Source organism: Dama dama, chromosome 20 (assembly GCF_033118175.1).
Source record: "Dama dama isolate Ldn47 chromosome 20, ASM3311817v1, whole genome shotgun sequence".
Lineage (NCBI taxonomy): Eukaryota > Metazoa > Chordata > Mammalia > Artiodactyla > Cervidae > Dama > Dama dama.
Genome location: NC_083700.1, coordinates 16,425,652 through 16,453,625, shown reverse-complemented (window position 1 = coordinate 16,453,625; position 27,974 = coordinate 16,425,652). Strand labels below are relative to the sequence as shown.

The following is a 27,974-nucleotide window of genomic DNA, read 5'->3' as shown; positions in this document are numbered from 1 at the left end:
ATAAATACAGGCAGCTTTCATATTACCTAATGACCTAGCAAGAAACTCCCTTAATATAACCATCTCTCACATCCCTGTCCTCCTGACTCTGCTGGATCCATACTCTAATCTTTCTCTTGTAACTGGCATCTCTTTGCTTGTAAACAATGCCTGTTATCCTAACTCAGCTCAGGAGTTCTCCAGTTAGCTTTTTCTTAGATTTATCTCCTGAAATTGCATCCTCTTCCCAGCCTTCCCCCAGTTTTGAGGTTTCCATGTGCAGTTCACCAACTTGCCTGTAGAGCAGTTTATTTTCACTTAGCTGGATGCTTTACACACTCCCTCATTACTCGTCCTTAATGAAAGATTCTTTATTTCAGGGCAAAGCTAGCCAGCACATTGTTGCAGGAAGTGTAATTATACCTGACAAATAGGAACATTGCACTAATCCCCTAATAACTGAGGTGACTAGGATTACTAGACAGCTGGGAATTGTACAATACTGGCCACCATTCATTACTTTGGGCAAGAGCATTAAAAGAAATTTCCTGAGTCTAGTTGTTAATGGCTGAGCTATACTCCTGAATAGTCTCTAATGGAATTGTTTCCATGTGGGACAGTGCCCAGACATAGCAGCACCAGCTGGAACAGATTCAGAGTATGAATAATGTGATTGGACTTAGAGAATTATAAATAATAACAAGGTTCTGTTTTACATAAAACTAAAATGCATGTTGGTAATATTTTCCCCGTTGCAGATATGGCTTTAAACCTCAGCAAGCATAAAAAGCCTAATAATTTAAAACTAAAACGGTTTCTTTTATAGTTGGACCCTGGACGTTTTTTGCACTTAGGGACCCAGGCACCCCAGTGCCTTGTTGCTCATCTGAATAACCAGGTTCCAAATGAGAGTCCCAGAGCTATTTCCCGCACCCTTGAGAACAATCCGGTGAGTTGCTAATATGTGTATGGATTTTTTTCAGGGCTTATAATTTGTTTGCCATTGTTTTATATATCAGGAAAACTGAAACCAAAGGAAGGTAAGCAGATTTACATACAGTCAGACAATGTACCTGAGACAGCATTCTGGAACCTTCATCTTCCCCATCCCTGTCTGACACTCTAGTAATACAACTCAGGCAGATCAGTCTGTATCTGTTCTGATTTAATGTCTGTCATTGAACTCACTTCATGCTATCAGTTTTGTTATATATAGAGTGGGTACCTAGTAAACACTTAAATACTCAATATCTTAGAAGTTAAATTTAGTAGTTATTATTGATCTTACTGAATGATGGGTTGGCAAACTTTTCCTTCAGGGACCAGATAATAAATATTTTAGAGTGATCTCTGTTACAGCTACTTAGTGATCTCTGTTACAGCTACTTAGCTCTGCCATAAACCAATGGCTGTGCTCCAGTAGAACTTTATTTATGAAAATGGATAGCCAGTCATAGTTTACCAACCCTGGTTTGGAGAATCCTAAGAAATCAACTTACATGCCCAGGATCACATAGCAGGGCAGGTCCAGAACACAGTCTTCCTAGTAATCCATCTGGTTGCATTTTCTACTTCAGGTCCCATTAGGCTAAACACTTACTTCTCATTCCTCAGTATTATTGTTGCCTCTTATAAATGAAATTAGTTGTGTGATCTGTGCCTAAATGTGAAGGGAACCAATAGTTTTTCTCTCCCTTTTTGTTCCTACCCTTGCCCTCTGAGTTGCCGCATCTTAACATATGCTGCACATGTGGAATGGAAAAAACATAACTCATTACCCAAAACACCATCTCAGCAGGGTGTGTTGTATTTATGTCTCTAGCGTTCATCTACTTTCACAAGCACAAAATGAAATAGGATAAGTGAATGAAGTCATTGAAGTGCCTTTCAGCTTTTCCCTGTAATTGTAGTCCCTTTATCTGCCAGTTCCTCTGGGGTTTCTATGGCAACAGTGGCATGCAGATGATCTTGTCACGTGATTGGAGAATCTCTATACACAGCACAGAAGAATCCAGATGGCAAGAATTGTCTCTGCTCCCTCCACATCTAGGGTTTATGTTGCTGAGCAACTGACTGCATCATTCGGGCCAATATAAGCTTTATGTTCAACATATGCACTGTGGATTTGGGGACAACAATGAACATTTTTGTCTAAGATAAGATATGAAAGAATAGAATATCTTTTCCAGTTCTGAGAACTGTTTCCTCAGTAGAGTCTAGAAAGCCCTTGACGCTTTTTTAAAGTCTTTGTCACTCTCCGTTATACTTGTTTGCATTTTCATTTCCTAGGCCAAGCACGGGGAGCAGCATGTGGGTCGGCACTACAGCATATCTGTCCAAGAGCTGAAGACCGTGTTCCCCCACGGCCTGCCTCCTCGCTTTGCAATGCAGGTGCTCACAACGGGAGGGTTTTGGAGGGGGCTTGTGGCACAAGGCGTTGATGGCAGAGGCGTAGAATTAAATGAGTAGAAAACTACAAGATTTAATTTGAATCTTCAAAAAGATAAATTCAGCTATTGATTATCTTTTGTGAATAGTGCTGTTACTATTATTACTTTAAGCAGGTCTGAAGTTAACCAATTTAAATCCTTTTCGAAGCCAGGCAAAATATTCTTAAGTAAATAAATAATACCCCACTCTTTTTTCTTGTGTTACCAACAGATTTCTACGAACTTCAGCCTTCAAAAATTGTTAAAAATTAGCTTAATATTTGCTTTAGCAAAATATCCTGAAAATAGTTAATATGTGTAGAAAAACAAAAACGTATTCATGAGTCAGAAACAATATATGAATTAGATATGCATCACTCATTGTTCTTCAGTCTTATGGGTTTTCAGAAAATATAGTTTTGTAGTCATAACGTCAACCCAAAGAATGTGATCTTGGGTTGCCTTAATAGCCAGTGAAAGAATTCAATTAACTGGAAGCAGGGTTTATTGGCAAAACTGGTTCTCTGGCTAATTCCTGCTCAATTATTTTCAGTTTCAGAAATTATTCCTTCTTATTATCAAACTTGAATGTGCAGGTGATATTTAGAAGTCAGAGGATGTCATTTCTTCAGTGTGCTTTATTTCAAGAAATCAGATGAGACACCAGTAAAGGAGCTAATTCTCAAGCATAGACTCTCATCAACAATTTTGTTGTTTGGAAATAGGACACAATTAGAAGAAATCATTACTTTAAACTGTTCCAAGACATTCATAGTGCAATCTCTAACATGGTTCTGAGGGTCTAACTTTATCCTAGGTTGCTTTCAGAATGGCTTACCCACCAGTGCTTTGGAGGGAATTACGCATACTTTCTTTCCATAGCTTCCATTTCCGTAAAAAGCCAACCCCCTCACTATTGTCTGTGTATTTAGTACTGTCATATTGCCTAATAACGGCATTTCTGTTTTAATATCTGTATCATGTTTTTGAAGTTTTCACTTTCTGTTAGGTTTGAACTTAACATGTCAAAGTCCTTTTCTAATCCAGTTGTTTGGTTAGGATTTAAAAACGACAACAACAACATTATTTTAACCCTTATCTGACATACTTGTGAGTAGTATTTGTTAGCTATTTATTTTTATCAATACATATTATTAAATACTTTATTTGCAAACCATTTTCACACATATCACTGCTTCCCAAATTTTTCCACCGAACTATTCCTGGTGGCAAAAAGGAGATTAATTTTTTTAAAAAAGGAATTAATTTTGTATGTTAGTTCTCTGATATATCCACATGCTGGTATTGTCACGTATGGCCTCATAGCTGGGGCAAACCTGAGCTGGTACATATATAGTTCAGGGAAAAGTCTAGGTGGTTACAGTAAGAACTAGATAAAAATAAATTTTAAAGAATTAACATTTATTTGATGATTACCATGTATCAGATACCTTGTTCAGCATTTTACACACTTGTAATATTTGTATCAGCCTTAAGTAGTTTGCATAGTTATGTTATGAGACGTCACAATTATTTGTAAATTTCAATCAACTAATGCTTCATTTACAGAAATAATCAAAAGCTGACTGTTATGTGCTTGGTGTGGGATGATATGTTTTAATTTTTAGCTAAATTACATGGTTAAATTTTCAAATTCAATACCACCATCCTTTAACTGAACAAATGAGAAGTAGGCAGTTTGATTCTATGGTTGCTGTATTAGGCTCAGTGTATATTACCAAAAACTGGCTAGAAGTTCCAGCCCCACCCTTTCCTCCCTCTTTTCCCATCTTGTTAGGTGAAGACATTCAATGAAGCTTGCCTGATGGTAAGGAAACCAGCCCTCGAGCTTCTGCATTACCTGAAAAACACCAATTTTGCTCATCCAGCTGTACGATACGTCCTCTGTATCCTTTCCTACTTGCCTGGGCTGTCTGAGCCAGTGCTTTCCTCCCTCAAACGTTGGAAAGAAGAAATGCTTTATTTGTTGACAGCGGGAGTATCCCTTTTGGTAGTGTTTTCTTTAACAGCGAGTGCTTTAGATGGCGAGAAGGGAACAGGAAAAACCCTCAGTCTTTGCCATATTATTCATTTCTGTGCAAAACAAGACTGGCTGATACTGCATATTCCAGATGGTAAGAACGTCCTCCCCTCACTGTGTTGGGTTAGTCACTCTGTTCCTGTGGTGGCACTGTGACTTCAGTTTTCTGGCAGGGCTCTGACAACTAAGGGAGAGGTCTCTGCTCCAGAGGCAGATTGGTGTGAGCTAGTTCGGGAACCTTTTGATAATAAGAATGAAGTATTTTGGCCCAGCAGTCCTCTGGTAGTTACCTAATGCCCATGAGCATCAACTCCCACCTTTGTGTTCACCACAGGCTTTATGCCATCAGCTAACAACTTTGAGACCCACAGAGCCTTCACTGCTTGTCAGCATTCTGGGCTGTCAGCATGAATTTTAGAAATTAACCTCTCACACTTAACATATCTCTCCTTGTTTTGTTTCTTTAATACAGAATTTTATTTATTTTTGATTGCCCTGGGTCTTCGTTGCTGTGTGTAGGCTTTCTCTAGTTGCAGCGAGCAGAGGCTACTTTTCGTTACAGTACATGGGCTTCTCATTGCAGTGGCCTCTCTTGTTGCAGTGTGCAGACTCAGTAGTTACAGAGGATGAGCTTAGTTGCTCTGCAGCATGTGGAATCTTGCCCAGACCAGGGGTCAAACGCATGTCCCCTGCATTGGCAGGTAGATAGATTCTTAATCACTGGACCATCAGGGAAGTCCCTGTCTCTCCTTGTCTTGTTCAGTGTTGTTTGCATCGACATATTCTAACTAACACTGCCAAGAAGCTAAGATGACCTTTAGTCCATTTGTTTGTGTATTGTGTATAGTGATAATATTTATGATGGACTAGATCAAAAAATAAACCTCTGAAGCAGGAAGGCTTTAAGAAATATATATGGGAATCTAAAGTCATCTCCTGTAACAGAAAGAGGCATGGAGTATTTTGAGTTGATTACAGTCAGTTCCTACCTAGTTTGTCTTCTTTTGCCTTTTGATTAGCTCATCTTTGGGTCAAAAACTGCCGGGATCTTCTGCAGTCCACCTACAACAAACAGCGCTTTGACCAACCTTTAGAGGCTTCAATCTGGCTGAAGAATTTCAAAACTGCAAATGAGCGTTTCTTGAGTCAGGTGACTAGATTCCCAGAAGTTTGGTGCTGGACAGCCCTTAAGATTTTATCTTCTTTGTGCCCTAAGTACCAGCAAACTATGGTGAACTAATATTGTAGTTGGGATAACTATACCATTTTTTATTTCTTTGATACATTTATTCACAGCGAGTCCATACCCTGAAACTCTTTTATGCATGGGAAATAGAGGCAGCAATAAGCTGTCTGCATCCGGTGTGTAGCAAAAGGAAGTCCAGATAGATTCTTTGACTTTTCCAAGGTGACAGCCTAAAATCCTCTAACGTACATTTCAACTACATAACTTTTTCCAGATTAGATCTTTTAGGAACCAGAAACATTCGTAAAATTATTTTGTAGTGATTCTTGTTCACAGTCTCTAGGCTAGGGGTTTTCGACTCTGATGTAAGTCAGAATCACCTAGGAGCTTGTTAAAAATGCAGATAGCAAGGCTTTTTCCTGGGCCTTTTTAATCAGAATCCCTTATGTTTTTTCTTGTGTTTCTTTTTTCTCCAGGCTGAAATGGGCTAGAAAGCATTCACTTCCTGCTGAGGTCTCTTACTCGGCTTGAAAAATAGATCAAAGCTGACTACTAATAATCTTAACCTCCTACCCTACCTTCCTAGCTAGGGATGGGTTCATCATCAGGCTAAATGGCCTTTTTGGGTCTTTGTTTTATTTTTAGATAAAAGTTCAAGACACGTATGTCTGGAATAAGCGAGAAAGCACTGAGAAAGGCAGTCCTCTGGCAGAAGTAGTTGAACAGGTATTAAAAAAAGACTGAACATATACTCTAGGATAACCAGAGACAGCCTCTTGTAGAACTGCAGTCCACTGTCTCTCTTCCCCCACAGGGCATAATGCGAGTGAGGAATGCCACAGATGCAGTTGGGATTGTGCTTAAAGAGCTAAAGAGGCAAAGTTCTCAGGGTATTTTTCGCCTCCTGGTAGCAGTGGATGGAGTCAATGCTCTCTGGGGAAGGACCACACTGAAAAGAGAAGATAAAAGCCTGGTAGGAACACTAAGTTTCTCTATTTTGGTTTCTCTGATTTCAGGAATCATTATATACGTAGGCTGGGAAATAGCCTTTTAAACCAGGCAGCGTATTTTCTTGCTTTTGGAATATATGAAATGTGTAGTGAAAATGTATCAGAAGGACAAGGTGATGCCATGTTCTGTCATCCACTGAACACCAAGAGCATGACAGCAAAAGCTGTGTTTCCTTTTCACAATTTTCTCTATTCTCTTTTCAAAATTATGTTCCCTATTCTAAGCAGAGACGATCAGAAGCATCAAGGAAATAAGTGGTTTGGGGCAGTGGTTATTTTTTCCACTGTTTTAATTTCCAGAAGCATGGCAGTTTGAGGGCCAGTGGCCACGTAGCTTATCCCAGAGTTGTACCTCCAGGTACACGGTTATGTAGTTTGTTGTTTTTTGGCCATGCTGCATGGCTTCTGAGATCTTAATTCCCCAATCAAGGACTGAACTTGGACCCCTGGCAGTGAGAGCACGGAGTCCTAACCACTGGACCACCAGAGAAATCCCAGTTGAGGATTTTTTGGTTGTTGTCAATGCAGCTGTCTCAGAAGAGCATCTAAGTAAACAAGCAACGTTCTCTTCTCTTCCTCTCTCCTCCCTCTCACACATTGACCAATACGCAGATTGCCCCAGAAGAACTAGCCCTTATTTACAACCTGAGGAAAATGGTGAAAAATGATTGGGTAAGTACATGCAATGCCTAACACATTTCAGAAAAAAAAAAAATGTATTTTCATTTTAAAGATGTTTGATTGCTTCATTGTTGATATTTACCAGTCTCTAATTACATGGACAGAAAGTTCTTCTATCTTATTTAATGTCTGTAATTTGGCTTATCTCACCACTTGACTGGAGTACACTTAATCAAAACCATTTTTTTTTAAATATTGGCATAATTTCACTTTAGTGCATTTGTTCAAGGTGTTTTTATTTCTTACCAACTTTGGAGAGGATTTTGATAAATTTAAGATCATGTAGCAATTTATTGTCAGAGTCAAATCGCAAATTAATAATTTAATTGCCATTTAACTGTTCTATATGGCCAAAAAAAAATCTGCAGATGATTAAAATGCATTTTTCTGTCTTGCTGAAATTCAGCTTTTTCTCCTTTCTTTCAGCAAGGAGGTGCCATTGTGTTGACTGTGAGCCAGACTGGGTCTCTCTTTAAGCCCCGGAAAGCCTATCTGCCCCAGGAGTTGCTGGGAAAGGTCCGATCACTGGAAAGTTTGTTTACCTTAGTCATTCTGTCTGAAGATACACACATATATATATTTGGACATAATTTCAGACTTGGAAAAAAATCATATTCCTCTGCACTTTAACTAGATTTCTGAAATGTTAACACTTTACCATGTTTGCTTTACTCTTTCCATCTTTTTTTTTTCCTGAATTATGTGATAGTAACCTGAGATATGATGCCCTCTTTTCTCTCTTGAAAGTGAAAGTGAAAGTCTCTCAGTTGTGTCCAACTCTTTGCAACCCCGTGGGCTGTGCAGTCCATGGAATTCTCCAGGCCAGAATACTGGAATGGGTAGCCATTCCCTTCTCCAGGGGATCTTCCCAACCCAGGGATCGAACCTGGGTCTCCTGCATTGGAGGCAGATTCTTTACTAGCTGAGCCACAAGGGAAGTCCCAGAATACTGGGGTGGGTAGCCTAGCCTTTCTCCAGGGGATCTTCCTGACCCAGGAATTGAACTAGGGTTTCCTGCATTGCAGGTGGATTCTTTACCACCTAAGCTATCAGGGAAGCCCTCGTTATATGCATGTTTTCTAAAATCAAAGATACTCTAATGTATAACCACATCCCAATTACCAAAATCAGAAAATTAGCATTGACTGTTATCTATATAATATATTCTGATTTTGCCAGTTTTCTAGTATTCTTTACAGGGAAAGAAAGCCCTGGATAATGCATTGTACTTACTGTCATGTCTCTTTAGTCTCCTTTAATCTGGTGCAGATCCTATCTTTTATAACCTTCATATTTATATCTCTGTTTTTGAAGAGTATATGTTATTTATCTTATGTTGGGTTATTTTATGGGTTTGTCTGATGTGTTTTTCTTGAGTATATGGGATGTTAAAAGTTATATTGTGTCTTCTCAGTGCATAATATCTGAAAGCACATAAAGCTTATTTCTCCTGTTACTGGCAGTATAAACTTTGAACACTTGGTTATTAAGATGCTGTCCACTTGATTTCTCTTTAGCAAAGTTACTCTTTTCCTTTCGTAATGAATAAATATCTCATGAAGATATACTTTGAGACTTTATTTCTCAAGCTTCCCTTTAGCAGTTTTAGTTTTCATTAGTGATTTTGCCCTAAATTGCATGACAGTTACAAGATGGATATTTTCTAGCTCCATCATTACTACTAAATGTATCAGTTGACCCTCTCTTATATTTAAGAATTTTCCTTTCTGCATTATATATTTATATATTTGTTGCTACACATAAGAATGTGGATTCTTATTTAATGGATTCTAAAAGTGGCACAGTGGTAAAGAATCTGCCTACCAATCCAGGAGACACAAGAGACATATGTTCAATTCCTGGGTCAGGAAGATCCCTTGGAGGAGAAAATGGTAACTCACTCCAGTATTCTTGCCTGTGAAATTCCATGGACAGAGGAGACTGGCAGGCTACAGTCCATGGAGTCGCAAAGAGTCGGACACGACTGAACATGCACACACAAACCTTGACTATCATTATTTATTTTGGTGCTTAAGTTATCCCAGACTTGGCCAGTAGGTACCCTTGAAGCTGTCTTGGCTTCTGTGTCCCTTGAGCATGTCGTCATCATTTTTCTCCATACCGTTCCTCCTCTGTCCCCATCTTTTCTAAGCACTTCTTTTACCTTAGGCACAAGAATATGTTCCAGATTCATCTTGTATTTTCCATGCTCCTGTGCTAAAATCAGCCATTTCTTCAAGGAGCTTTGGTTCATTTTGGAGGAGAATGGTATTTAGAAACCAAGACTTGAGTGCTGGGTATACTTACTGCTACTAGGATGTGGGTATCACTTCTTCTAGGCCCTCTAGCAGAGTCAGTAAGTAGATGTATACACTATTCATATATACATACATACCTATATGTGTATATGTTCTGTATACACGTGTTTCTATATACATAAGCACACACGTCTGTGTCTGTTTCTCTGTATTAAAAAAACCAGAAGTCTCATACTTGTAATTCCAGGCTAGCATCACAGCATTCATTATATCCTTCCCGCTTTCTATATTTGAAAACCTCATCTCCAGTAGTAAGAACTCTGCTCTCATTCACAGTGTATTTACATATTAGCTCAATCTTAGATTATAGTAAAAGTAATTTCAGAACTGCTAACCCTTGCCTCTCTATAAGTAAGAAGTGGGTTTGTTTTTTTCCCCAAAAAATATATCAGGGTTGGTTCTTATTGTACAGCACACATATCAGGACAAAGTGCTGCACACACAACTACAAAGCATTTTTGGGGAAAAAAAAGCTGTTTTAAAAAAAAAACGTGCAACTGGTTTAGTTTTACAGTCCCGACTTGAGGAATCTACACTGGCAAAGGAGTTCTGGCCCCTGGCAGGGCCTTCTTGATGGTGGCTGCCCAGCTTTCTGCAGCCTCCTCTTAAGATCAGCCTGGGGACTGGGAGGGCCTCTGCTCTCAGCAAGCCTGGGTCTTGGCCCTGACTGGCAAGGAGACATTCCTTGCCAGACATTAGAGCGCAAATTTTTTTTTTCCTTTTATTTAGTTTCACTAAGTTTTAGTGCAGTTTTTATCTTTAGCCTAAGGGTCTTTGGGCTCCCCTGATAGCTCAGTTGGTAAAGAATCCCCCTGCAATGCGGGAGACCTCAGTTTGATTCCTGGGTTGGGAAGATCCGCTGGAGAAGGGATAGGCTACCCACTCCAGTATTCCTGGGCTTCCCTCATGGCTCATCTGGTAAAGAATCTGCCTACAATGGGGGAGACCCAGGTTTGATCGTAGGAAGATCCCCTGGAGAAGGGAAAGGCTACCCACTCTAGTATTCTGGCCTGCAGAATTCCAGGGACTGCACAGCCCATGGGGCTGCAAAGAGTCAGACAGGAGCCAGTCTTTAGTTCAAATGCTCTGTTCACAAGTCAAGTTTCTGTTAGCTCCCTTCTCCCTTCAGTGTTATGTTTGAACTTTAAAATACAATTTGATTCATTTGTTTTGGTTTATATGCCATTCAGGATCTTTTCCCCCCATCCTTGTCACTTTATTTTTTTTGTTTTGGAGTATATGAAGTATCAAAACTATTGTTGACGAAGTTAGAATTGCAAAAAGTTGCAGACGTATATGTTTATGCATTATACTCTCAGATAAGTGGCGCCCCCTTGCCCCCCTGTCTCAAGCATTCTCTCTTTTTTAAACATACTGTGTGTGGCCAGGTAGAACAACAGTAACCAGGCCCAGAGAATGTGAAATCAGGTAGAATAGAACAGAACAAAAGCAAAGCCCTTGCCCTCAAAAGTGTTTAAACACCAATTTGTCACTTAATGAATACTGTTTCTTTATCCTTTTTCTTCTCCAGGAAGGATTTGATACCCTGGATCCCTTTATTCCCATCCTGGTTTCCAACTATAACCCAAAGGAATTTGAAGGTTGTATTCAGTATTATTTGGAGAACAATTGGCTTCAACATGAGAAAGGTCAGTTGCTTAATTTTTTCCTCTCACAGAAGAACCCCACTGAGTCAGACCCTTGATCTCTTCTTCCCTCAGGAGCAGCCTATAACTTGTTTTTCAGCTTTTTTCCCTTCTATCTTGACCTCTTCCTGGCTGATTAGATGGTAAAGAAAGTGTGAGGTTGGAGGGTGGTTAAAGTTGAATTTATATGAGACATTATATCTCTCCCTAAACTTCTTGTATTATTCTGGAATAAGGTGGTCGGGCCAAGCGCAGCCACTGGCAGTTTCCAGGTGCTGGTTGCTGCCAGCTCTCGGTGTGGCACTTACTCAGCATTCAGAAACCCGCATTGAGAGGCTTATGTGCTGGGACACCACAGAATAACTGAAACCGTGTGAGAAGTTACTCCAGCACCAGACCAAAGCCTTGCTATACCTGTCCTAGTATTTGTGTATGAAAGTGTTCTAGCTGCTCATTTTATCCTTGGCCTTAGTTCTGGGGGTGTGTGGAGTAGGGCGTAGAGGAAAAAGAAAGGTTGTTCTATCACTAGATAATAGAGAATTAGCTGCAAATGGGATAGGTTATTAGAGGAATAAGGGGGAGTGTATGAAGTCACTGCAGCATGATGAGTTAGGAGGCACAATGGTGAGATTTCTCAAGAGGTCTTCAAGTCCAGAGTATAGTTTTGGAACAGAGGGAGGGTTAGATGCTGGTCGGAGGAACAGACAGAAAAGAAAATTATGCATAGAAAAAATAATACTTGGGTAGGGGGGCTGAATAAAGGGTCTAGAAGTGAGGTCGTGGGAGTATTAATTACATCAGAATATAACTTGGATAAGCCTCTGACTGTAGATTTTGCTGAGTAACAATGCTGCAGGAGAAATCTGCCAAGTATCTATGTTTGATTCTATTTTAGCTCATACAGAAGAAGGGAAGAAGGAGCTGCTGTTCCTAAGCAATAGGAATCCCGGGCTGCTGGAGCGGCTGTGTGCCTACCTCTAGGCCATGGTCACAAAGTGCACGGAAGACAGTGGGTGTTTCTCTAATGGACCAGTCAGGTGGGAGGCCCCCCAGGACACAAGAGCGGCCCACAGGACTGCAGTCAGCTCCAGCCTTTGTTGTCGTGGGTTCCTTGTAATCGGACTATGATGGCAACAAGATGTCCTGAAACCAACACCAGTTTATTAGATGTGGTTTTCACATTTTAAATAATCATGTAGCTTTTTCTTAAAAATTAAGTATGTTTCTTAAACTGTTGTTATAAGATGGAAAGAGCCTATTTGGAATTGGCCAAATTGAATTTCTTTGGCATTCTGCTTGTTGAGGGTCTGAAGAGACTAAATTCTACAGAAATTTTCCAGTCTTTATTCAGTTTATGAGATTGGGGCCCACAGCTTGACTTCTCTCTCCCAGACCATTCACTTCCTGTTTACTCTTATCATGGTCCCTGAGAAATCTCCTCAAATTCCAGCTGAGTCTGGCAGCTTTGTATAGTACAGCCCCTTTCTACAGCTTCCTGAAAGAAGTTCTAAACCCCCAGAGCAGGGGTCCCCAACTGTAAGGATCTAATGCCTGATGATCTGAGGTGGAGCTGATGTGATACTAATAAAGTGCACAATAGGGCTTCCCTGGTGGTGCAGGGGTTAAGAATCTACCTTGTAGTTTGCAGGACACCGGTTCAATCCCTTGTCCCTTGACCGGATCCAACATGCCACTGGGCGACTAAGCCCGGACGTCACAACTACTGAGCCCGCACTCTAGAGCCCAAGAGCCACAACTACTGAAGCCGAAGCACCTAGAACCTGTGCTCTGCAACAGGAGAAGCCACTGCAATGAGAAGCCCTCGCGCCCCCATGAAGAGTGGCCCACACTGACCGCAGCTAGAGAAAGCCGGTGCACAGCAACAAAGGCCCAGCATGGCCACAGATAGATAAAGTGCACAGTGGATTCTAATGTGCATGAATCGCCCCAAATCTATCCTCCCTCCCCTTCTTCCAGCGTGGAAATACTGTCTTCTGTGAAACTGGCCCCTGGTGCCAAAAAGGTTGGGGACCACTGCCATACAGCATACACCATATGTAATGAATTAACATCTTTAATCCTACGTTAATAGAATAGTATTATCTGTTACCATCGTTCTGAGATTTGAGAAAACAGATTCACATCAATTTCAGAAGAGTCTGATTCTCTCACCAGGTCCAGGTGGCTGGTTATAGAGTCAGAAGTTTGATTCCCCCTTTTTGGACTTTCCCAGGTGGCGCTAGTGGTAAATGCAGGTTTACCACGAAACCTTGCCACCTGCAGGTTAGATTTAAGACACATCAGTTTGATCCTTGGGTTGAGAAGATCCCCTGGAGAAGAGAACAGCAACCCACTCCGATATTCTTGCCTGAAGAATCCCATGGACAGAAGAACCTGGAGGGCTACCGTCCATGGGGCACACAGAGTCAAACATGACTGAAGTGACATAGCCAGCCACTTATTAGCTATCTGTCTTACCCTATTTCCTTCTCTAATTTTACCTTATCTCTGTTTCACCTTATGTAAAGGTAATAATAATGCTAAACTTTCAGGGATTTTGTGAGAATTAAATCACATATGTCACGTGTCTCACACATAGTGGGTCTGCATTAAATGATAGGTAGCTACCATTTATAACCTGGATTTTATTAATGCTTTATCTGAACTATTACCATGAGAGAGTCTGAATGTATATCCGCATTTTTCACTAGACAGCCAGCTGTCCCTATCCCTACCCTAAACCACCTCTTCAAGGATTCCCTATCAAAAATGAAACTCCATCCCTGACCAACCCCCAGTTTAGCTAGACTGTTAGAGCATCAGAAAGCACCCTTACACACACTGTTTAACTAGCTGCCACAACTGGAAACCCTGAATCCATTTAACAGATCCTTTTTATTGAATAATATGGTTCTGCTTCTCTGACTGATAGCTCAAACACACTTCCTCCTCTCCATCCTTATTACATAACCCCACCACTTCTTGTTTGAGTTACTATTATCATTTGCTCATTTGTTTCTCTGCTCCTAACTACTCCTGGTTACTCCCTCCAGTCCATCTTTCACCAGGCTGCCTCAGTGGGCTTTCTAAACAGCACACCATGCAGTTCCCTTAATGTCATTCACTGGCTTCACTATGTCTTTTTGCCAAAGACCCTAATCCTGGGAAAGATTACGGTCAAGAGGAGAAGGGGGCGGCAGAGGATGAGATGATTACACAGCATCACTGACTCAGTGAACATGAGTTTGAGCAAACTCCGGGAGGTAAAGTGAAGGACAGGGAAGTCTGGCATGTTGCAGTCCATGGGGTCGCAAAGAATCAGGCATGACATAGCAACTGAACAACAACAATGGGTTACAAAGTTTAAACCATACAAAAACATTTCATGAAATATCAGGTTTATTTCCTCTCAGCTCCCTAGAAGCAACCAAGTTCTAGAGAAAAAAATTCTAAAAAAAAAATTTTTTTTAACACAGTAGTGTACTCTTTTATACCTTGCTGTTTCTGCATATCTTGGAAATTGTCAATTTTAATTATAAATCCAATGCCTGCTCTAAGGAATTTAAAAAGAAAAGGAAGGAATTCCCTGGTGATCTGGTGGTTGTTAAGAATCCGCCTGCCAATGCAGAGGGCACAGGGTCCATCCCAGGTCTAGGAAGATTATACACGCTGAGGGGCAACTAGGCCAGTGCATCACAACTACTGGGCCCACGCTCTAGAGCCCCTGCTCTGCAACAGGAGAAGCTCATGCACTGCAACTAGAGACAGCAATGAAGACCCAGCACAGCCATAAATATATAAAGAAAAAGAAAAGGAAATAGGTAGCACACAGGACCTCCAAGACGTACAGTGTTACAAGGTCAGCAGCCACTGACCACATCCTAACCGCCCGGGGCGGGGCTGGGGGGAGGCTGTTGTGATAAAGTCAGCAGGGCTACTAGAACACTGACAATACAGCCTATCCTGACAATGGCAGCTAGCCCCTAAAAACTCCAGGACTTTCCCTTCCCTCCCAAAAAAGCAAGAGGTCACTACGCTTCCCCTTACCAGATGGTTACTGGTCAGGAACCGACTGCAAGCCTGATCCTTCACTGCACATGAGGCCAGGGAATGCTTTCATCATTGGAAGGCCAAGCTCATAATCAATATGCTTCATTCCCTTTGATGAATGTGGAATGGTATACTATCATTTATGTACAAAATCCTTACTGAAGAATTGCTTCATTACTTTTGCAATGTTAAATACGAAATCATCTTTTTCCAAATACTCTATCATCTACCCTATCAAGTCCCCTTTGCTTCTTAAGATCCTTCTACTGCAGACCTGATCCTTAAGGCCCAAGTTTTACTGCCTCCATGCTAGGCCTGCTGCACAGCTGGTCTCTGGGGGCTTTTCATCACTCAAGTGGATTGAATTAGAATCAAAAGTAAGAAGCAATACTATCTTTATGTTCAGGTAACATACTCCTAGAACTAACATCTACTAGAACCAAAAACAAGTTCAACAGAGTCACAATACTACAACATTACTATACAAAAACCAATTGTATTTCTCTATACTAGCAATGAAAAATCCAAAAATGAAATTAATTAATTCTGTTCCAAAAATACAGGAAAATAAAGTACTTGGCAACCTGAACAAAAGAAGTGCAAGACATACACCAGAAACTATAAAATATTACTGAGGAAATTTTTAAAAATCTAAATTAATGAAAAGAGAGTCCATGGTCATAGACTGCAAGTCTCTGTAGTGTTAAGACATTAATTCTCCCCCAAACTGAACCAAAAATTCAATACAATCAACATTAAAATTTCAGTAGGCTTTTCTGCAAAAATTGACAAACCAATCTAAAGTTGATACAGAAATAAAACCAAAATGATTTTTCAAATGACCAAAGCAGGAGGACTTTTCCTATTTTCAGAATGTAATATACAACATTATAAAGCAATTATCCTCCAGTTAAAAAAGAAAAGCTACAGTAATTAAAGGACGTCCCTGGTGGTCCAGGAGTTAACAATCTGCCTTCCAATGCAGAGGACACGAGTTTGATGCCTGGTTGAGGAACTAGGATCCCACATGCCATCCTAAACTCACATGCAGCAACTACTGAGAAGCAGCAACTACCCACACGCCACAACTAGAGAGAAGCCCACAAGCTGCAACTAACACCTGATGCAGCCAAATAATTTTTTTAAAAAGGTATAGTAATTTAGATGAAGTGCCACTAGCATCAGTTCAGTTCAGTCGCTCAGTCATGTCCAACTCTTTGCGACCCCATGAACCGAAGCATGCCAGGCATCCCTGTCCATCACCAACTCCCGGAGTTTACCCAAACTCATGCCCATTGAATTGGTGATGCCATCCAACCATCTCATCCTCTGTCATCCCCTTCTCCTCCTGCCCTCAATCTTTCCCAGCATCAGGGTCTTCTCAAATGAGTCAGCTCTTCGAATCAGCTGGAGTTTCAGCTTCAACATCAGTCCTTTCAATGAATATTAAGGACTGATTTCCCTTAAAATTGACTGGTTGGATCTCCTTGCAGTCCAAGGGACTCTAAAGAGTCTTCTCCAACACCACAGTTCAAAAGCATCGATTCTTCGGTGCTCTGCTTTCTTTATGGTCCAACTCGCACATCCCTACATGACCACTGGAAAAACCATAACCTTGACTAGACAGACCTATGTTGGCAAAGTAATGTCTCTGCTTTTTAATATGCTGTCTAGGTTGGTCATAACTTTCCTTCCAAGGAGTAAGCATCTTTTAATTTCATGACTGCAAACACCATCTGCAGTGATTTTGGAACCCAAAAAAATAAAGTCAGCCACTGTTTCCACTGTTTCCCCATCTATTTGCCTTGAAGTGATGGGACCGGATGCCATGATCTTAGTTTTCTGAATGTTGAGTTTTAAGCCAACTTTTTCACTCTCCTCTTTCACTTTCATCAAGAGGCTCTTTAGTTCTTCACTTTCTGCCATAAGGGTGGTGTCATCTGCATATCTGAAGTTATTGATATTTCTCCCGGGAATCTTGACTCCAGCTTGTGCTTCTTCCAGCCCAGCGTTTCTCATGATGTACTCTACATATAAGTTAAATAATCAGGGTGACAATATACAGCCCTGACGTACTCCTTTTCCTATTTGGAACCAGTCTGTTGTTCCATGTCCAGCTCTAACTGTTGCTTCCTGACCTGCATACAAGTTTCTCAAGAGGCAGGTTCGGTGGTCTGGTATTTCAATCTCTTTCAGAATTTTCCAGTTTATTGTGATCCACACAGTCAAAGGCACTAGCATAAGGAAGACAATGGAACAAAACTGAGAGTCCAGAAACAAACCCTTATATTTATGGTCAATTGATTTTCAAGACATAAAGACATAATTGGATATGTACATGCAAAAAAATGAATTTTGCCTGTTACCTCACATTAGACATCCAAAATAGATTATAGACCTAATATAAAAAGTAAAATATAAAACATTTAAAAGAAAACATGAAGAAATCTTTATGACTTTGAATTAGGCACATATTTCTTTCATCTGAAGCGGTGATTTATATAAAAATTAGGCAAATATTTCTTCCATGTGAAGATGTGAGCTATACAAATCCAATTTTATAAATTGGATTTTATCAAGATTTTAAAACTTATTTTCACTGGGAAAATGAAAAGACAAGCCACAGATCGAGCCATTATCTGTAAATCATATGTCTGATAAAGGACTTTACCCAGAATATATAAAAAACAATTCCCTCATTAATAAGAAGATAAATAAATAATTTGAATAGACATTTCTCTAAAGAAGACATATCAGTAGCTGACAAGACAATGAAAAGATGTTCAACATCGCTAGTGATTTAGGAGCAAATTAAAACCACAATAAAATACGATTTCATACCCACTAGAATATCCACAAATCAGAAAACAACTAAGTGGTGGGAAGGATGTGAAGAAAAAGGAACCGTTGATCAGGATTCCCTGACAGTCCAGGGGTTAGGAATCCATGCTCTCACTGCTGCAGGCCCAGGTTCAATCCCTGGTCAGGGAACTAAGATCCCACAAACCACACCACACCGGAGGGGGAAAAAAAAAAAAAAAGAACCCTCTAACATTTCAAGTGCCAATATAAAATGGAAATATAACTTTGGAAAACAGTTTGGCAGTTCCTAAAAATGTTAAGCATGAAGTTGTCCCATGAGCCAGCAATTTCACCCCTAAGTATTTACCCTCAAGAAATGAAAATATGTCCACACAAGAGTTGTGTTCAAGCAGCATGAGACTATTCATAGTAACATTATTCATAACAGCTAAAAAGTGAAAATAATCCAACTATTCATCAACTTAAAAATGGATTACCAAAAATGAGCAAAATACTAACACATGCTACAACATAGGAACTCAAAAACCTTATGCTGAGACTCCAAGCACAAAAGATCAGCTTTGTATAATTATATGAAACGTCCAGAAATGGCAGATCTATAAAGGCAAAAGTAGACTATAGTGGTTGCCTGGTGTTAGGGGTAGGAACAGAGCTTACCTGTAATCACACAGGAAGAATCTTTTGGGGATGATGTAAATTATTTAAAACTGAATTATGGTAATAACTGCACAGCTCTGTATTTACAAAATCAAACACTTAAAATGGATATAAATGACACCTCAAATCATTTAATGTATATAAATAACACCTCAATAAGGGTTAAAAAAAAAAAAAACTGCACACTTCTTCCTTCACTCTACTGTTCATTTGGTTCATACCTTCCTCAAGGCCTGAGACTCCCAGCCTCCTCTGGTTCCCTGAGATGTTTCCACACAGGCATTTCCCTGACAAGGCACATATATGTATACTCCCATCTTGGTGTTTGCTTCTGGCCTATACTGTCTTCAAAATACAAATTAAAGTTATAAGTGAAAAAAAATTATACAAGGCAAACACTAACCAAAAGAAAGCTGGTTCATCTGTATTACTAACAAAACAGGTATTAAGGTAAAACAGCATTATTTGAGAAAAAGAGGGATAGTTTGTAATGGTGGAAATTTCAATCCATCAGGAAATATAAAGTAGTATGTATTAATAACATAGCCTAAAAAAAAACAAAAACTGACATAGTGGAAGAGTTAATATAATTCGGTGGGAGAAGATATTTTCAACAGAACCAAATACTTACCCTACAAACAGGTGAGACAACCCAAAAGAAACACGAGCAAGAGACTTGAACATGCTCTATACCTCACAAAACTGACTATTCTAAAGGTGATGAACATACAAAAAGATACTCTCAATCTCACCAATACTCAAGAAAATAAAATCAATGATAATGACAAAAATTGTTTAATGTTGGCAAGGTTATGGAACATCACCTGAAAACTCTCTATACTGCTGGTGAAACTGTAAAGTTAGAGACGTTTATTATTTACCGTATCCAAAAATATCCATCCTCATGACCCAACAATTACACTCCTAGGTATTTACGCAACAGAAATGTGTGCATGTCCACATGCACAAGAATGTTAACCGCTGCACCTACTAGTCCCAAATTGGAAACAACTTCAAAGTCTATTATCTGCAGAGAATCACTTGAGGTATAATCGTAAGATGGAATTCTGAAGCAATGAAAATGAACTACGCTAAGTATATGCAACAACAGGGAAGAATTTAACAATACTGAGCAAAAGGCAAACGCAAAAGAATACGTACTCCGATTGACTTACATAACAGACAGATAATAGAGCGAGAGAGTCAGTCACTAGGTCAGAAGTCAGGAAGGCTATGACTTTTGGAGAGAAGAAAACGCCATGTGAGGCTTTAAGTAAGCGTCTATTTCCTGTGCTGTGCTCTGTCATGTCTCACTCTTTGCGACCCTTTGCACTGTAACCCGCAAGGATCCTCTCTTCATGGGGTTTCCCAGGGGCAAGAATACTGGAGTGGGTTACCATTTCGTCCTCCAGGAGTCTGTTTTCTGGCAAGGTTTTATTTTTTGCCTGAGGCGCTATTAGCCAGCATTAAGTATCCTCTGAAAGAAAAAACAACAGCTGCAAGAGCCGCAAGGAGTATGTATGAGAATCTTCAGTGAGCAACGCCAGAGACCCCACGTGAGACGCAGAGAACTCCGAACCAAAAACGCTTCAGCATGGCGCTGGAGCACGCCTGCCTACCACTTCCGGCAAACGCCGCGGGGCCCCGCCCCTGGACGACAACTGGTAAGCAGGACTGGTCCACGCTAGGAAGAGGCGGGGTATGATAAGCGGGGTCTTTAAAGCCAACGAATCTTTTATCCTATGGGAAAGGATGTGTTTATGCACCAATAGGACCCCGGGGGTGAGGCCCCACCCACATCCCGCTGAGCCAATCCGCAAGGAGCAACGGTGGGCAGGGAGCGGCCGTTCTACTCAGCGGAGCCGCGCGGCATGGCGGGCGGGGCCCGGGAGGTCCTCACTTTGCAGTTGGGACATTTTGCGGGTTTCGTGGGAGCGCACTGGTGGAACCAGCAGGTAAGGTCTTTTGGCCGCCTCAGCTGAGTTTTCCGGGTCTCCAGAAGTCCTTGCTTCTGGCCTGTTCCTCTCGCCGCCCGAGTCCAGTCCTTCCTCTGTGCCTCCTCAGGATGCTGCGTTGTGCAGGCCGAACGATGCCAAAGAGCCGCCGGGAGAGCTGTGCCCCGACGTCCTGTACAGGACCGGCCGGACGTTACATGGCCAAGAGACCTACACGCCGAGACTCATCCTCATGGATCTGAAGGGTTAGGTGGTGGCCCGGGTCGGCCAGTTACCCGAGTTCCCTTTCGCGTGTGGAGTTTCTAGCAGCGGTTCGCGTCAAGATCCTTGACTCCTACTGTACTAGCCTGTGGGACTAGAGATGAGGAGCCATAGGGAGAGCTAACCACAGTATGCCGACACCTGAGGGGACGCAAAAAAGGAAAACTATTCCATTCAAGAGCTATCTCTGGAATGGGCTTCTTGTCCCTGGACAGCGAGATGCTCAGCTGTGGCGCTCCCGTAGAACCGCTGGTTGTGGTCTTTGCCCAGGTTCCACAGCTAATGACTAAGCTGGGAAATGAAGGATGGAATCCAAATTTTCCTATGCAAGGGTTTTTTCTAGCCCATGTATATTACAAGAAAGCTTGGAAAGGCCAAGTGCTGGAGTGAGGGTGTCGGCAGGTTATCAGGTGATCAGTGGAAGGTTAGCTGCAGGACGGGAGGGGCTGGGATTTACCTAATTGCTTATTATTTTTGTACAGGTAGTCTGAGCTCCCTAAAGCAAGAAGGTGGACTCTACAGGGACAAACAGCTAGATGCTGCAATAGCATGGTATTTGTGATTTTGGAGAGGAGTTGGGAAGGAGCACAGGAAGGTGGAGAACTCAAGGAAGCTGCCACTATGATCAATTTCCACTTTCTTTCAGGCAAGGGAAGCTCACCACACACACAGAGGAACTCTATCCCAAGAACCCTTATCTCCAGGACCTTCTGAGCGCAGAGGTGAGGACCTCTGTCCTGAACTTGTAAGCCCAGTGCTACAACCAGTGCACCTCCACTGGGGCAGAGAAAAAGAGAATTTTGGTCACCCTCAGTGCCCTAGAATGGTATTTTAAGAAAAAGCACTTTTTTCCTCCTGAAGGACTGTGACTACTACGAGAACATGAAGGAGGTTTACAGGGTGTGGCCAGCAAAAAAAAAAAAGGGAGAATAAATCAGTGTTCGCCTCTAGACTGCCTGGACCTAAATGTAGATTTTCTCATCCCTCCCAGGGAGTGCTGAGTAGTGATGGTACCTGGAGGGTCAAATCAATTCCCAATGGCAAAGGTGAGACTTCTCCAGGGACTGCAGAGTGGGGACTGGGCGGTGCAGGAACACAAAGGCACACTGCCTTTTTTTCTTCAGGTCCCCCACCATTCACCAACGCTAGAACTCCAAAACCAGTTATGCCCACAGAGGGCAGTATCAGAGTCTGGTCAGACTTCCTCAGAGTCCATCTCCACCCCCGGAGCATCTGTATGATTCACAAATACAACCATGATGGGTACGAGGCGTGGTGGTGGTGGGGTGGGGAGCTAGAGGCTGTAAGGCAAGAATTTGGGTCCCCAGCAGTGCTGGATGAGGCTCTTGAGACCATCTTCCCTGCCCTCCTCCAAAACAAGATCATAGGCAGAAAGATGAAAGTGGGGGGAGTCTTGTAAGTCCCAGACTGTGGTTTTGCACGGCAGGGAAGCAGGCCGCCTGGAGGCTTTTGGCCAAGGGGAGAGCATCCTGAAGGAACCCAAGTACCTGGAAGAGCTGGAGGACAGGCTGCATTTCTACGTGGAGGAGTGTGACTACCTGCAGGTAGCTGAGGGGCACGGCGGGCACTGTATAGAAACATCCCTCATCCTGCCACTTTCACTTTTCACCTCTCTCCAGGGCTTCCAGATTCTGTGTGACCTGCACGATGGCTTCTCTGGGCTGGGCGCCAAGGCTGCGGAGTTGCTACAAGACGAGTATTCAGGGCGGGGAATAATCACCTGGGGCCTGCTCCCTGGTCCGTACCGCCTTGGGGTGAGTAGTTCTTCCAGGGTGTGGGAGGAAGAGCCCCATGGAGAAATGAAGGAATGCCCAGTGAGAACATTGGTTAAATCAAACTGCCCTCATTTCTTTCACCAGGAGCTGCAAAAAAACATCTACCGTCTGTTAAACACAGCTTTCGGTTTGGTACACCTGTCTGCTCACAGCTCTCTGGTCTGCCCCTTATCCTTGGGTGGGAGCCTGGGGCTGCGACCTGAGCCGCCCGTCAGCTTCCCTCTCCTGCAGTATGACGTAAGACTCGATGCTCTTGTTCTGACTTATAGCTAATGAAAGGACATCACACACACAGACACCCCCGCCCCCCAAATCAGCCTTTATCTGCTACTGGATCTATTTTGAAGCCTCATCTTGAACTCGGCCCTGATGTGGCCTCTTAGATGACACTGTCCTATGCCTGTCCAGCCCGGGGCCAAACACACCCCTGCTCTGTCCCAAAGCACACAGACATCTCTGCCGTTACTACCGCCGACACAGCCTCTTTTCTACACCCAAAAGGCCAAGTGCTTTTCTTCTTATCCTCTTTACAGGCCGCTCTGCCCGTCCACTGTGGTGCCATCCTAGCTACAGCCCTGGACACAGTCACTGTTCCTTATCGCCTACGGTCCTCACCAGTTTCCATGGTTCATCTGGCTGATATGCTGAACTTCTCTGGGAAAAAGGTATGAAGCTTTGTGAAGAGCTGGGTCAGAGCTGAGAAAGGCTCTGTAACTTGATTTCTTTCTTACCTTTAGGTGGTGACAGCAGGAGCAACTATCCCCTTCCCCTTAGTTCCAAGCCAGTCCCTCCCTGATACCCTAATGCAGCTTGGACAGGCCACCCCATGGACCCCACTGTCTGCATGTGGGGACCCTTCTGGGACATGCTGCTTTGCCCAGTCGGTGGTGCTGAGGGGTCTAGACAGAGCACGCCACACCAGGTAAGGACAGGTGGTCCTCAGGAGCCCTTGTCAGACTTCCGTTTCACATGCTTTTCTCCCGGATACCTCCGGACAGCCTAATGGCACTGCCCTGCTCGCCTTCCCTCTGCCCCACTTATTGGTAAAACAGACTCTGAGCATCCTGATCAAGCTGATGGCCTGAGAACCTAAGTCCTAGTTTCTCATTCATGCTGCCACAGTTTAAAGGTGCTTTTGGCTTTGTTCTGGCAGTCAGCTCACCCCCGGGACACCTCTGCCCTCCCCGCTCCACACGTGCACCACTGGGGAAGAAGTCTTGGCCCAGTATTTGCAGCAGCAGCAGCCTAGAGTCAGGAGGTCAGTAGAATGCTTGCTCCTCTCCTCCCAGACCTCAGACCTCCCTTGACTTTCTCTCACTCAGCTGCTGTGCTCTCGCCCCCACAGCTCTTCCCATCTGCTGCTGACTCCCTGCAAGGCAGTCCCTCCTTACCCCTACCTCTTCTCCTCACGCCTCAGCCAGCACGGTTTGCTACTCGATGCTCCTCCAGCAGGGACAGGTATGTAGCAGGTGAAGAAAACCCAGAGGTTTTCAAGCATGAGAAACTTTTACAGTATCCCTTCATGAATGAAAGTACTGGGCAACACTCCTTTATGCACTCTGTGGTTCCTCAGAGAAGGGTTCTTCCCCTAGTTGCTGGTGTACAGAGGGGACAGGACGCTGTATAGTTGACTACAGTCAAGTCTGCCAGAGGCCCAGGCCTCCCCGTGTGAGCGATAGAGCCCCAGGGTAGGACAGCTCCCATCCTCCCTCTCCGCAGCGGTGGAGAGCATCCCAGTGCTCGGGGCCCTCTGCTCCTCTTCCTCCTTGAACCGGGCCCTGGGAGATTTGGCCAAAGATCTCTCCAAACTTGACCTGCGACGCTGGGCCAGCTTCATGGACGCTGGAGTGGAACAGGATGACCTAGAGGAGACACTGCAGGATCTGCGAGACCTGGCCCAGTGCTACGAGAGTGGCAACGACAGGCTCATGGACTAAAGCTCCAAGAAAAGGAAAGGACTTGTTTACAATAAAAACTGCTGGGTGCAGGAGCTCAGTGTCTTGGGACTGGCTACACCAACACACGCATTTATTACATTTAGAAACACTGTGATCAAATCACACAACAATAAATATGTACCATCAGACAGAAAAAAGTACAACACAGAAAAGGAACTGCGACCCACTCTCCCTCAATGCTCTTTACAACTATTTCTAAGGTCTTCGTAAAAGATGCACAGGGTGGCAGGACCGTGCGACCCCCAGCCTGCCTTTGTCACTGTCCCTGGCCCCTGTTCCTCCAGCTCCGCATACTGAACTCAACAGCTGCAAAAGCGAGGTGCAGCACCCCACCCTCTCCCTGATCACCAGGGTGCCTGGTGGGCTCAATGCTCAGATGACACCCTCACACTCCAGGTCTCACTCATCCAGCTCTTCCTCAGACAGAAGGTCCCCGTGGTCAGACAGCTGGTCTGTATTGCTGGTACTGGTCGCGTCGTCCTCGTCCTCAGAGCTGGCCTCACAGGCTGTGTGGAAGAGCTGCATGAGTTCTCGAAAACGATGGGAAACCTAGGAGGAGAGTGAGGGGCCTAACTTCACTCTTCTTAAGTTAGTAACACATTAACATTTCAACCCGCCTGCCAGTGCAGGAGACACAGGTTTGATCCCTGGGTCAGAAAGATCCCTGGAGAAGGGGATGGCAACCCACTTATTGCCTGCAGAATCCCACGGACAGAGGAACCTGGTAGGCTACAGTCCATGGGGTTGTGAAGAGTCTGATACAACTGAAGCGACATGGCATGCGCTCACTCAAGCAAGCTATATGATACACCAACATGAACCATCTGATTTGTTGCACACAGGCTGTGAGGGTTGAGTCCTCCTTACAGATAAGGAAACTCGGGTCAAGAGACTAAACACCACTCAAAGTCACATTCCTTCTAAAAACTAAAATGCAATCTGGGGCTTCTCCCTCAAAAATGCCCTTTCGCTTCTAGAGCCACTACTATCCATGCTGACAAGTCCAGGTCTTACTCAGGGCAGAACTTACAATCCCCAATCATATCTTGGTTGGCCAACTGTCCTCTTCTTGCCAAACCCTTTCCTTGGTTCCTCTAGGGCTTGAAGCTCTAGCAAGGCTCACCCTGCTTACCTCAGTAGGGGTCTTATTTCCCAGCTGCTGGGAGATGACACTGAAAGTCTGCGGCTGTGCTCCTTGCTCCTGGCACATGGTCAGGATCACCCGGTCAGCTTCCCTGGAATCCACACATGGCGATTAATCTCAATCAGTAACCTGGTGTGTTCCACGCGCTTTCCAAACACACATACATCCTCTGTCCGCACCTACCTTGTCCACAGGACCACCTTTTCCCCAGTGGAGCTGACCTTGCTGTTGTTGGCACATACTGTAGCTTCTGTGGCCTTCGTCTGCAGCTCCCCTGCTGGACCCTTGCCCTGTAGTCCACTGTCTTTAGCCAAACCTCCTCTAGGGACTTTAGGAGAAGTCTCTGAAGTGTCAACTCCTGCTGAAGAAGCTCCATGGAGAGGGGACACCCTGTCTGCTGTGGTTGCCCCAGCTCTGCTGGAAGGCAGCCAGCTCTCTTCTGTGTCTGGTTTCCCAGGCACCTGTCTTCTCCCGAAGTCTCCAGTCCTTGAGGAAACAGGACTCAGAAAAGAGGCAGGGGGTTCGACAGTTCCAGGCAATTTCTCAGTTTCGGAGGCATCCCAGGCCAGCATGGATTGTTCCAGCTCAGCCCCTGGCTTGTGGCCCTCCCCCTCATCCTGAGGTCCGGGGGATGCCCTGGGGCAGGGGAGAGCTGCAGGCTCAGCCTGGTTACTCCTGACAGTGCACAGCACAGTTCCAGCTGTGGAGGGAAGCTGAGGAGGCTCTGGTGAGCAGGGTGGTGGCAGGCCATCAAGGAGGAGCTGGTCTGTAAAAGTCACTTCTTTAGGGGATGGCAAAGTGCTCCCCGCTGCCAATCCTATTTAGGAGGAAAATAAGGACCTAAGGGTCACACTGCATCTAAGGACTACAAATTACCATGGGGTCACTCTGGCAAACTACTGTGACAAAGTTCTGATGTACAAGAGTGAGGCAAGGGTAGGGGCTAGAGTTGTTTATATAAAGATATAAAGTCCGTTGCCAAAGCTGAGAATGGCTGAGTCTTTAGAATACAGATCATAGAGGATCTGCAGATAAGGAGAAGGGGTTCAGGAATGGGAACACAAGAAGAAAATGCTGGATCATGCGGATGTTATGCACTCTTAATTCTACAAGAGGACTGAGGCCACAGGAGAGAAAATTAAGGCTAGACAGGAGAAGAGTTTCCTACTGGTTTATTAGTAAAAGAGGTGGTAGTCTATCCCTGAAAAGACCAATGTTATCCAGGCTCAAAGACGTCCCTGCGTGAAGCACGTGAGAATGAGACAGAAATAAAGGGAGAAAGGCTGGGCTGGCAGTCGGGTCACTCACCTGCAACAGGCACCTCTCCCTTCCTGGTACTCCTGCCAGTCCTGCTCTGGGCTGCCTCAATGCTTTCTCGCTCTTCTGGGGCTTCCTCCTCCATCACGTCCTTGCCCTGCCCAGCTTCCTTAGCACCAGGCGTAAGACTGGCCTCTCGGTGGGGACTGCTGCCCACCAACTCATGGGGCTCCTTGCTCTTGTAGGGTTTGCTGTCACAGACCTGCAGGGATGGCCTTCTGGGTCAAGGGTCTCCTGACCTCTTTTGTCTTGGGGGCTGACCACAGGAAGAAGCCCTGCACGATGCTCAGCAAGTCAAGCAACATGCATGCCTGCTCCAAGGGTTTTAAAGGGCCCAAAATAGAGTGCTGCATTCTACCACTCCTCCTCCAACCAAGGACTGTATTTTTGCTGGCAACCAAGCCTAGAGAAGCAGCACTACCTTTCGGCTGTTTTCCTCACACACGTTTGTTTCATTTAAAAAAAGAAAATCTTAGAGGGAAAATATATGAACTGGTTGGTATTTTTCCCTATTTCAAAACTTTACCTAAAAGATTACCTTTAAAAAGCAAAATCTGTTACATATATTTTTAAAGATTCTATTTATTTTGCATACACACACTAATGAGTATGTATACAGCGTGTTATTTATTCACGTGTAATCTTTTTAGGAATTCAATAATGCACAGATCTGGGGTAACAATACCCAAACAGCAGAGCAACCTGGGGCTGGCCCCAGCAACT

At 43.5% G+C, this 27,974-nt stretch overlaps 3 protein-coding genes across 10 annotated transcripts in view; 2 read left to right on the top strand and 1 right to left on the bottom strand.

Moving 5' to 3' along the window:
* The window catches only part of DAP3 (death associated protein 3), a 36,171-nt gene extending 23,546 nt beyond the window's left edge, over positions 1 to 12,625 (top strand). For all 3 annotated transcript variants that reach the window (XM_061120626.1, XM_061120625.1, XM_061120624.1), the window contains exons 3-13: positions 806 to 928; positions 2,269 to 2,370; positions 4,207 to 4,315; positions 4,451 to 4,543; positions 5,469 to 5,599; positions 6,281 to 6,361; positions 6,450 to 6,608; positions 7,258 to 7,317; positions 7,753 to 7,842; positions 11,176 to 11,293; positions 12,186 to 12,625. In XM_061120626.1, coding sequence (XP_060976609.1) covers positions 806 to 928; positions 2,269 to 2,370; positions 4,207 to 4,315; positions 4,451 to 4,543; positions 5,469 to 5,599; positions 6,281 to 6,361; positions 6,450 to 6,608; positions 7,258 to 7,317; positions 7,753 to 7,842; positions 11,176 to 11,293; positions 12,186 to 12,271 — 1,152 coding nt within the window. In that variant the 3' untranslated portion in view covers positions 12,272 to 12,625. The remainder of the gene's footprint in view (positions 1 to 805; positions 929 to 2,268; positions 2,371 to 4,206; positions 4,316 to 4,450; positions 4,544 to 5,468; positions 5,600 to 6,280; positions 6,362 to 6,449; positions 6,609 to 7,257; positions 7,318 to 7,752; positions 7,843 to 11,175; positions 11,294 to 12,185) is intronic.
* Positions 12,626 to 20,600: 7,975 nt separating this feature from the next.
* On the top strand, positions 20,601 to 24,822 carry MSTO1 (misato mitochondrial distribution and morphology regulator 1). Of its 2 annotated transcripts, XM_061120619.1 has the most exons (14): positions 20,601 to 20,775; positions 20,885 to 21,020; positions 21,519 to 21,588; positions 21,683 to 21,758; positions 22,028 to 22,082; positions 22,161 to 22,299; positions 22,484 to 22,601; positions 22,677 to 22,811; positions 22,917 to 23,069; positions 23,366 to 23,497; positions 23,570 to 23,754; positions 23,986 to 24,090; positions 24,178 to 24,290; positions 24,552 to 24,822. In XM_061120619.1, the coding sequence occupies exons 1-14, from the start codon at positions 20,692 to 20,694 to the stop codon at positions 24,767 to 24,769; spliced, it is 1,719 nt and encodes a 572-aa protein (XP_060976602.1). In that variant the 5' UTR covers positions 20,601 to 20,691; the 3' UTR covers positions 24,770 to 24,822. The 2 variants fall into 2 exon arrangements, with proteins under 2 accessions (XP_060976602.1, XP_060976601.1); XM_061120618.1 differs by having other exon boundaries at positions 20,651 to 20,775; positions 22,484 to 22,811.
* LOC133040638 (GON-4-like protein) overlaps positions 24,816 to 27,974 on the bottom strand; it is an 86,435-nt gene continuing 83,276 nt past the window's right edge. For 4 of the 5 annotated variants that reach the window (XM_061120606.1, XM_061120608.1, XM_061120609.1 and 1 more), the window contains exons 29-32: positions 27,243 to 27,453; positions 26,118 to 26,751; positions 25,923 to 26,025; positions 24,816 to 25,339 (exon numbers count right to left, since the gene is read on the bottom strand). In XM_061120606.1, the coding sequence (XP_060976589.1) occupies positions 25,190 to 25,339; positions 25,923 to 26,025; positions 26,118 to 26,751; positions 27,243 to 27,453 (1,098 nt within the window). In that variant the 3' untranslated portion in view covers positions 24,816 to 25,189. The remainder of the gene's footprint in view (positions 25,340 to 25,922; positions 26,026 to 26,117; positions 26,752 to 27,242; positions 27,454 to 27,974) is intronic. The other variant, XM_061120611.1, reaches the window with a different exon arrangement.